Here is a 10,346-nt window from a genome sequence, read left to right as displayed (position 1 = left end):
GACTTGTAACCTGAGGAACAATGGGCAGCAAAAGTTCGTGCAGGGCTAACTCCCTGAACCTGTCTCCAAGATCCCCTTTTCTCTGACTTTCCAGTAAGCCAAAGCAGCCCCGCCAAGGTTCTCTCCTGTTGCTTCTTTCTTGTTTCACTGTCTCCAGCCTTAATAAACGTACTATGAAAAAAAACCTCAGTCAATTTCATTCTCCTTAAACCAAAGAGTAGAATGAGTCTTTGGGTGCAAGAGAATTTCTTTTCCTGGGCTCCGTCTTCCCCTGGATTCCGACCCCGCCCCATCCTACGGGCCCCGGCCCCGCCCCCATCGGCTCAGCCCCCGCCCCTTCCCAGGGGTTTGCCCTCCCGGTCTGTGGCCCCGCCCCCTTCAGGCTTATGCTCCGCCCCGCAGTCTGTGTCCTTTCCCCTCAGTCTGGTCCCGCCCCTTCTTCGGCGCCTCCGTTCCGGCTGGGAACCATCGAGACGGCGAGCCTCCAAGCCGCCCAGAAGGGCCGGAAGTCTGTGGGACAGAGGGGGCGCGGGCGTCTAGGCCCATCTCCAGCGGCGTCGCGCGTTTGGATCCGTCGGCGGTGCTGTGGAAGAGTGAGTCAAGGCGGCGGTCGCACCTTCAGGCGCAACGCCCTCGGCGGACCCCCGAGTCTTCCAGTCTACGGCAGTGCGGGCCTCGCGCTCCCCCCGCCTTTAGGCGAGGAAGCTCGGGAGGAGTGGGCAGCTTGGAAGGGCCGTGAGGGTGGTGGAGCCCCGGCCGCCTTGTCCGCGGAGGCGGGAGGCTTTTGGCCGACTCCCGTAGCCTCTCTTTCGGCCTTCCCACCAGCTGGCTCCAGAGGGATCTTGGGTCTCCTTCGTGAATAACCATCCTCGTCGAGGGCCCCCTTTCCCTCCATTTACGGCCCTGGAAGATCTAGACTTAGTGACAGTTGTTGAAAGGGCTGTGTCTTGCGTGGGTAGGAAGTTTGCCTTCTCAGAATTCTGGCTGCCGCTCAGGGCCTGCCCATCTGTGCGGAGACCAGGATCCAGCGCTGGCAGCTGCCTCCTTCCGGTAAGGCCCAGGAGGGGGCCCACCCGACGGTGGTCATTTCTGTCCCGTCAGCCTCACTGTGCACACGGTCTGGGACGTCCACCTACAAGGCACTTTCTGACCCAGAAGCTCCACTGGGAACACCAGTCCTCATTCAGACCTACCAGGCGGACAAAGGGGAGGGAGCCAAGTGCATGGGAGGGGGTTCCTGTAGCCATTCCTCTTTTCCCAAAGGTTCATTGTTAGGGTCCTGGCTACTCCGATCTCCAGTCACACGCTTCTTGCTGCCTGTGATCCAGCCCCTTTGCACATGCTGTACCTACTGCCAGGAGTGCCTTCCCCACCTCCATCGTCTTGGTCTAATTAGCTCCTAGGGAAAGTGACCCCGCAGACTGAGTCAGGGTTTCCTAGTTTAGATGCTTTCAGAGTTCCTTGTGCTTTACTGCCATTGCGGTTATAATTCTGCATTTATTTGTGTCTATTTAACTTTTTCCTCCACTAGACTGTTGCGTGAAGGCAGAGAGAGTCCTTGTGCATTGTTCACGCCGCATCCCGTTGCTTGGCTCAAGCCCACACAGCAACCATCCCTTAAGTGTTCGTGGGTAACTCACAGCTGCCACTCACACTGAGAAATGACCCAGGCCTTGGGGGCAGATGCTCAAGTGCTGTGGCAGCTTTGATTCTGCTCAGTATGCCTGCTGGAGAATATCTGGAGGTAGAGGTAAAGGATAGGAGAACCCTGGGCTCCCTGCATTAGCCTGGGAGTCAGGGGTGGGGAGCCTTCCAGCATCCTGACCTTTGACCCTTTTTAAACTGTCAACAGGTCTCCCAGCCAGGACACATCGATACTCACTCACGGAGCCTCATGGTAGGAGTCTGACTACCCTCCATTCCATCACTTATCCTGTGACGGCCCTGCCACCTCATCTGGTTTCCCACGCTGCCCACTGGGCCTGGGCCTAGACCTTGCCTCAACGCTGCCGCCCCGCGCCCCCCCCCCCCGCCCCCACCTTGTGGCCCTTGTCAGACTCAGGCATGCCCATCCCGGAAGTAGAGAGCTGACGTTTGCCCAGACTGTGGTGTGCCTGGTCTGAGGACCTGCCTGGTCCTCTCAAGGGGAGGGCTGTAGATGTCCAGGGTCTGGGTCCCTCCCCTCCCTCCCTGCCCCCCTTCCCCTTGATTTTAGAGCCAAAGGGGCCTGGCGACTGTCTCAGTCAACCCTGTGGTGCACGTACCTAAGATACACCATGAGGTGGTGCCAGATTGGGGCTGGCACCCAGGAGTCCCTGAGCTGCTGGTGTGTGTCCTTCCAGGAGGCTGTGACATTTGGTGACGTGGCTGTGCACTTCTCAAGGGAGGAGTGGCAGTGTCTGGATCCTGGCCAGAGGGCCCTCTACAAGGAGGTGATGCTGGAGAACCACAGCAGTGTGGCTGGATTAGGTGAGGCTGTAGCTTGGGACCCGCCCCCGAGTCATCGGTCAGCACCCACAGAGCCAGGCCTCTGTGAGAGCTGGGGATCTGGAGGCAATGTGGTCAGGCCCTGACCCCATTGGGACGGGTCGTGGTGACCCAGGCAGGCTCCCAGCTTTGCTCTTGTCACGTGGTTTAATCCTCACAGGGTGCATGGACTTCCGGGAGGTAATAAAGCCTCCTTGTTATAAGATAAAGTCCACACTAGAAATAAGTGTTTCACTGTCTTTTTTACTTTGGTAGGAATTTACATGAATGGAATTAATGGAACCTTACAAGTTTTTGGTTGAACTCCCTGTAAAGCTCCTGGGCCCCAGGGGAAGCCCGTCCTTTTTGTTCATGCTTGATGGCCTCGCAAGCCTCTGAATTTCTGCTTGTGCCACTTCTGTCTTTTCTAGTTCTTCTACAAGTCAGTGTATTCATTTGGATACTCAGTTTTTAGCGTGTGTTTGTTCGTAATATTCTTTGTTTTTATTTTTAATCTTTGTGGTGTTGCAGCTGTTCCCTTATGTGAGTTTTTGGCAGTACCTTGATCAGTTTTCCTCAGGATTGCTTGTTCATCTTTCCGAACAGCCAGCTTCTGGCTCTGCTCAGTTTTGGGGAATGGTGTTTGTGTAGGGGGCCAGTCCTTGTTTTCTATCCCATTGAATCCTGCCCTGCCTTAAGTATTTCCTTCCTTTGTGCTTGTATTTGCTGTGTGGTTTTGTTCTCAACTTACTGAATTTAATGTTTAGCTCATTTGTTTCTTACTGTTTTTGTTTCTAGTAAGTTTGTTTAAAGATATGTTTAAGTATTGCTTCCGTTGCATCCTACACATTTTGACTCAGTAAATACAGTTGCCAGTTAGTATCTCCTTACTGAATTCCCAAGTGGCAAAAAGATTTGAACTGCCTATTGTGGTAACTTTCATGTCCTGTTGCATTTTGGTTCTGTGTTCTGAGGCTCTGTGGCCTGCATCATGACCCGTTCATGGCTGGCCCACAGATGTTTCTCTGAATGTTCCACGTGTGCGTGGAGACAACACGCTTCAGTGTGGGGTTCTGCTTGAACCTGAGGCCTTTGACCTGGGATCTCTCTGCCTGCCCTTCTCCACCCCCATGGCCAGAAACCTGAGGGAAGCTCCAACCACTGGGCCCTGAGAAGGGCTGGGAGCTTACCACACTGTTGCCCCATAGCCTGGGGCTGGTGGCCCCAGAAGGGGGGTGCCAGGTGAGGGCCCACAGGTCTCTGCCACTCCCCGGGCCGCCTAGGCTCCCTCGCTTTGTGAAAGGGTGCAAGACTGGGGGCCACCAGGTGATGATTGGACCTGAGTGCCTTCTGACTTAAAACGGGTTCATTTGTTGGTTTATTTTTGTTCTTCCATTTTGTTTCTTTTAAAGATTTTTTATTTGCTGACTTCAGAGAGAGAAAGGAGGGGAGAGGGAGAGAGAAAAACATGGCTTTGTCGTTTCACTTACTGATGCGCTCACTGGTTGTTCTCGTATGTGCCCTGACTGGGAGTCGGACCCACAACCTTGGCACACTGGGACAAGGTTCTCACGAAGTGAGCTACCAGGCCAGGGCTTTTTTTTTTTTTTTTTTAATTTAAATGACAGTTAATTTGAGCCAAGCTGATGTCATATGCTGGGAAGCAAGATTTCACATGTTCTTGTCTTGTTTCTTAACCCCTATCTCTTGGACTGTGCCTGAACTGAGGGGTGCACTGGCCGTGCCTGGCTTTTCTCTTCCTGGGGCAGAGCAGCCTGTTCTTGGCAAACTGTTGGGTGGCAAGGTGTCCTGGGTCCTTGAAGCAGAAGGGAATCAGCTGGGAGTCCGGGCATGCCTCAGTGCCCAGACCCCAGAGCTGGGCTAAATCAGACAGAGAGAGCCCCTGTGCCCCTGTGCCCAGACCCTCACCCTGTAATGCTTTCACAGACCCTTCCTGTGCCCAAGCAGCCCCATACCCCTTTACTCTTGGAATCCGGGGGACACTGACCCTGAGCTATGTTCCCAGCAATGCCAATATGCTTTCCTTTGTCCCCTTGACAGCAGGATTTCTGCTCTTCAAGCCTGAGCTGATCTCCCGGCTGGAGCAGGGGGAGGAGCCATGGGTCCTTGACCTGCAGGGAACTGAGGGGAGAGAGCTGCCAAGGACCCCTCAGACAGGTGAGGTATGGGCCTGTGGCAGAGAACCTGTGCCTGGGGAGGTGGGCTCCACAGTTCAGTATGCAAGTTTGATTCGAAACCACATTTTATTCAGTTTCTAATCTTAACAATACCCTTATCAATCAGAGATGTAAACATGGGTGCAAGGGAAGCAGTAAACTTGGTTCTGAGCAGCCTCCCAGGGACATTTGCGCTCCCTCCAGAACTTCTCGGGGCCCTGGGTGATGCCAGCTTCTGAGATCCGGCTCTGGGGCTGCTGTGACAAAGCATCACGGGCTGGAGGCCAGAGGCCCAAACTCAAGGCGTTGGCAGTGTTGGGTCCTCTCTGAAATCTGTAGGGGAGGCTCTTTCCTGCCTCTTCCAGGTTCTGGTGGCCCCAGGTGTTCTCTGGGTGTGGCCACACCACCTCAGTCCTCTGCCATCACAGTGCGCTGTCCCCATGTCTCTCTGTCTGAGGACACCACTCACATTGGGTGAGAGCCCTGCATACTTCAGTGTGACCTCATCAGAACTAACTTCATCTGCACAGTCCTGTTTGTAAGTAAGTTCATGTTTTCAGATCCTGGGCTGGAGCTTCAGCCCACCTTTCAGGGGCACAGTCAGACCATAACAGGGACCTCCCATTTAGACTCCTTTCTTACCCTTCTTAGGAAGGAGTAAAGGGACAGACCAGCCTGGTTAAAACCCAGCCCCCAGTAAACATTTCCAAGGAGGGGGAGATTTCAAAGGGGGCACCATGGCAGGAGAGCCAGCTGGAGTGGGCCGAGCTCCTTAGTGGTTCCCATGCAGCGAATGGCCTTCCTGTGGTTAGGTGACAGGAAGGCATTCCTGCAGTGAGACCTAGAGCTGCTTGCGGACCTGAGCACACAGGACAGCCTGTGGATGAAAATTTGTGGAATGTGTTAGGAAGTGTAGTTGCCTAAGATGTGATTTTGTCAGTTGGTGCAGTTGATATCCCAGGACCCTCCCCAGGGCCTGCAGCTGCCCCGAAACCACCACTCTTGCCCCAGGACTTGAGGCCCCCAGGGGCTCCTTGGGATGAGTCATAGTTGCTGTGGTGAGCACAGAATTCAGTCGGAGTGAGGACTACAGTAGGTCAGAGTTCACAAGCACTAGCCCAGCTTCCACTTGCCCCAAGGTGATAGAGCAGGCAGGGGCCCGATGGATCCCAGAAGAGGAGAGGCAGGTCCATGTGATACCACCTGAGCGTCTTGACCAGCCCTGCTCTTGGGCATGGGTGGAACACGCATCCTTCAGTTTTCTCTGCCAGGTGCTTTAAATTGGGGTGGGGTCATCCTGCAGGTGTGGCCTTGAGTTATTAGAAGCCACATTAGTGTTTTCTCCTTACAGACCCAGGGAGAGGCCTGCTTGAGGAAGGCTCAGAGAAGACTGGCTGGGCTGGGTCTTTGTCAGAGGAATGGTCCCTTGTAAGTGGGGACAGGAAGAGATGGGCTGTGCTGTGTGTAGGTGTCACAAGGGCCTGAAAGGAGGGAACATGTGCACTCTGAGCCAGAAAGGAGGCCGATGACTGTGAAATGCTGGTGCTGGGGACGTGGCAAGACCTTCATAATGTAACTGCCGTTTACTGACTTGACTATAGGAGAGAGGGAGGCGGACTCCAGAGCAGCTGGTTTGCAGTGTCGCTGAGGCTGTGGCTGCTGAAGCACAGCAGGAGGCCCAGGGCTCGTGGCTGGGCTGGCAGTGCAGCTGTCCCTGGCTGCTCTTCGTGGCTTTTCCTTCTTCACGGCTGTTTGTAGGGGCCTCTGCACTGAAGCGGCAGGCAGAGGGCAGCAGTGCTTGTCTGTTTTCTATCTCTGTGGCTGCTCTTGCCGTGTTGAAGGAGCAGGTTTGCCAAGGTTGTGTTTGTGCAGAGAAAGAGAAACAGTGAGGACCAGGGAGGAGATGTCCCCCGTCTTAAGGGTACAGAGATATTGAAAGGGTGTGTGTTTAGGGAAACAGAACTTGGTCCATTCCTGTGTTTCATTAGCTGTGTGACCATGGGTGAGTAACGTAATCTCTCTGAGCCACGAGCCCCTTATCCACTCTTGACCCCACTGGGTTGTTGTGAAGAACAGTGGCAGGAGGGAGCAGGAGCTGTCCTTGTGCACAGATGCACAGTGTGGCAGCCCCTTCCGCGCGCTGGGACTGACAGAGACGTAGGTTGCTGCAGCTGGGTGGAGAGAGCACTGGTGTGAGGAGCCAGTGGAGCCCTGTCACTGGGCCCTGGGCTTCACTGTGGGACAGCAGCGGGCTAATGATGGCCCTAGATATGATTAGGGACAACAGGGTCTGACTTCAGCAAAGGCACTTCCTGGGATTGCAGAGTAGGAAGGAGGCTGACACTTAGGTGGAGAATCCAGAGGGAAAGTGGATTTGAGGAGGGCCTTGTAGGGACAGATGGGGTAGGCAGAGCCCCCAGAAACACATAGGAAGGAGATGTCCATGTGGGGAAGGAGAGGGGCAGACTGACCAGGGACATGATCAGGTGTGATTTCCGTGGAGGGAGTGGCCCGTTGGCTGCTGGAGGAAGCAAAGTTCAGCCCTTGGGTCTTGCTCAGAAACCCACCCAGGAGACAGCCCGGGGCCCAGCCCTTCGGGCTCACCATTGTATGACCCTTGATAGCTCTCCTGCCTCGACTATCTCAGTACCTGCTCATCCCTCTGCTTATAGCCCAAACTCCCTCTTTCTTCCTTACACTCCACCTCCTTTGACCTCTCAGGCTAATCCTGCCTCTCACAAAACCCCCCACCCTCTCAGGTTCACTTTCTTTTTTGTGGACTTCCTCACAGTTTCCCCACAGGATGAACCTCTGCTGGCGTAGCCCCCTTGTGGGAGGGTAGCTATTAGCACTCACCTGAGTACACTGTGGTTGAATCAATTTGTGAAGCAAAAAGTATGAATGAAACCAAATTTTGAGAACTGTCAAAGGTGTCAACTTTCCATGGTGTCTTTGCATGTGGGGTGGCCTGGGAGGGAGCTCAGTTCCTGGGGAGGACCTCCACCCCAGCCTTTGTCCTTTGTCTGAGCTCAGGAGAAAGAGCCTTATTCTTCCTGTATGTTTCAGATTCTGCAATTAGCACTGATGGTGGGCAGGCCCATGAGGATGTATACATACTGAAATCAGAGTCCCTGGCAGCAATGGTCAAAACCCCACCACGTGATTCTCCTCAGAGTCCCTGCTTCGGAGATACTTCTGTTTCTGAGGTCTGGCTGGAGAGTAAACCGAGCTCTCTCTTCCAGAAACACCACTTGCACACAGGAACTGTGGCTGCCAGGAAGATCTCTACCCAGGAGGATGTGCAGGGCTGTGGCGGCATGGGTTGTCAGCCTGATAAAAGTCAGGGGGTTGCTGCAGATGGGATATCCCTAAGATGTGATGTGTGTGGCAGGGGTTTCATATTCACAACTCTGCTTCACGAAGTTAACATACAGAAGAAACTGAACAGATGTCAAGAATGCCAAGAAACGTTATCTGATTGTCCACAGGGGAAACATCAAAGTAACTGCCGTGGGGAGAAGCCATATGAGTGTGATGAATGTGGGAAAGTCTTCAGGTTGTGTTCACAGCTTAATCAGCATCAGAGAATCCACACAGGAGAGAAACCATTCAAATGCATTGAGTGTGGAAAGGCCTTTCGCCTGAGCTCAAAACTTATTCAGCATCAAAGAATTCATACTGGAGAGAAGCCCTACAGGTGTGAGGAGTGTGGGAAAGCCTTTGGTCAGAGCTCCAGCCTCATCCACCATCAGAGGGTGCACACGGGAGAGAGGCCCTATGGATGTCGTGAGTGTGGGAAGGCCTTCAGCCAGCAGTCTCAGCTGGTCAGACACCAGCGGACTCACACTGGAGAGAGGCCCTACCTGTGCCAGGAGTGTGGGAAGGCCTTCAGCCAGAGCTCAACCCTGGCCCAGCACCAGCGGATGCACGCTGGGGAGAAGCCTTCAGTTCCAAGAACACTGGATGGTGCCGGCCTCGTTGCTCACCAGAGAACCCATGCTGCAGAGAAACCGTTCAAGTGTGATGAGTGTGGGAAGGCTTTTAGGTGGGTCTCTCGCCTTAGTCAGCATCAGCTAACTCACACCGGAGAGAAACCATATAAATGCAACAAGTGTGCAAAAGCCTTTGGTTGTAGCTCACGGCTTATTCGCCACCAAAGAACTCACACTGGAGAGAAACCATTCAAATGTGATGAGTGTGGGAAGGGCTTTGTTCAGGGCTCACACCTGATTCAGCACCAGAGAATTCACACAGGAGAGAAGCCCTATGAGTGTAGTGACTGTGGGAAAGCCTTCAGCCAGAGCTCAAGCCTCATTTACCATCAGAGGATCCACAAAGGGGAGAAGCCCTACGAGTGCCTGGAGTGCGGAAAAGCCTTCAGTATGAGCACACAGCTGACAATCCATCAGAGGGTTCACACCGGGGAGAGGCCCTATAAATGTGGTGAGTGCGGGAAAGCCTTCAGTCAGAACTCCACCCTTTTCCAACACCAGATAATTCATGCTGGAGTGAAGCCCTATGGATGCAGTGAGTGTGGGAAAGCCTTCAGTCGGAGCTCATACCTCATCGAGCACCAGAGGATTCACACACGAGCCCAGTGGTACCATGAATACGGGGGCACCCTGGAGGGTCCTACCCATGTGAGCCGTAAAAAAGTTAACACTGTAAAGAAACTACACAAATGTAATGAATGTGAGAAAATATTCAGATGGCGCTCGCATCTAATTATACATCAGAGGATTCACACTGGAGAGAAACCTTATAAATGTACCAAATGTGGCAAAGCCTTTAATCGGAGCTCTAGGCTCACTCAGCATCAGAAGACTCACATAGAATAGACCACACACCTCTGTAAATGCACTTGCATGTAAGGGAGAATAAACCCACAGCCTTAACATACTTATTTTATATGGGATCATTGATATTGACAAGTTGGAATGGTATTGACAAGTTTTAAAGATTTAAAATTGTTCTTTTAAGAAAGGACGTCCAAATTCATACAAAGTATGTGTTTTATTTGCTAGAGTGTTTGACCTTATCCCACTCAGTAAAGCCTGTGCCCCTCACATCAGGGTGCCCACACGTAGAGTTCTGAGTACACAGAGGGAAGACCAGGTTCTGTGGCCGAGGCCTAAGAGCCCCGTGAGCTCCGCCATGTGAGATGCTCAGTGTCTTCAGCACCAGTTACTCAGACTGGCTTCAGCAGCAAGGATGTGTGAGCTCACATGCACAGAAGTCCAAAAGAGGCATTACTGGAATTTCCTTCTGCCTTCATCTAAGCCCTTTCCTTCCCACATCAGCAGCCCAGGCAGGCAGCCACCCAGCATCCAGTTGAGTTTCTAGATGGGTCAGCCACTCTGGTGAATTGGACCAACAGGCTGGGACCATGTCCATTCACTTTGTCTCACAGAGTATGTAATTAAGGCCCTGGGGGCCATAGGATGATGCAGACCTGCATCATGGACTCCAGCCCTGCCCAGGGTCCTGGATTCACCAGCTGTGAATGAGCTGGGGCTAGAAGTCCGGTTCAGAGAAGCTGCTGCCCAGGGCCACCCACTTGAGACCTGCTGACCTTTGGAGTCATTGTTATAGTCACAGAGGTGATATTTGAGAGACCCCTGTCCCAGCAGAGAGGCTCAGTTATCTCACATGTGGACAGATAGACCAGAGAGCACAGGTCACCTGAGGATCTCTTGCAACACT

At 53.2% G+C, this 10,346-nt stretch overlaps 1 protein-coding gene across 5 annotated transcripts; it reads left to right on the top strand.

The window, feature by feature from the left end:
- Nucleotides 1-518: 518 nt before the first annotated feature.
- On the top strand, nt 519-9,546 carry ZNF7 (zinc finger protein 7). Of its 5 annotated transcripts, none has more exons than XM_045860847.1 (6): nt 519-1,050; nt 1,532-1,750; nt 1,853-1,897; nt 2,343-2,469; nt 4,531-4,644; nt 7,710-9,546. In XM_045860847.1, exons 2-6 carry the CDS (start codon nt 1,721-1,723, stop codon nt 9,479-9,481), a joined length of 2,088 nt encoding a protein of 695 aa, XP_045716803.1. In that variant the 5' UTR covers nt 519-1,050; nt 1,532-1,720; the 3' UTR covers nt 9,482-9,546. The 5 variants fall into 5 exon arrangements, with proteins under 5 accessions (XP_045716803.1, XP_045716802.1, XP_045716805.1 ...); XM_045860846.1 differs by having other exon boundaries at nt 4,528-4,644; XM_045860849.1 differs by lacking the exon at nt 1,532-1,750 and having other exon boundaries at nt 4,528-4,644.
- Nucleotides 9,547-10,346: the final 800 nt, after the last annotated feature.

The sequence above is a fragment of the Phyllostomus hastatus genome, unplaced genomic scaffold (assembly GCF_019186645.2).
Source record: "Phyllostomus hastatus isolate PE091 unplaced genomic scaffold, TTU_PhHast_1.1 phas_scaffold_21, whole genome shotgun sequence".
NCBI classification, from domain to species: Eukaryota; Metazoa; Chordata; class Mammalia; order Chiroptera; family Phyllostomidae; genus Phyllostomus; species Phyllostomus hastatus.
This window is presented reverse-complemented; position numbering and strand designations above follow the sequence as displayed.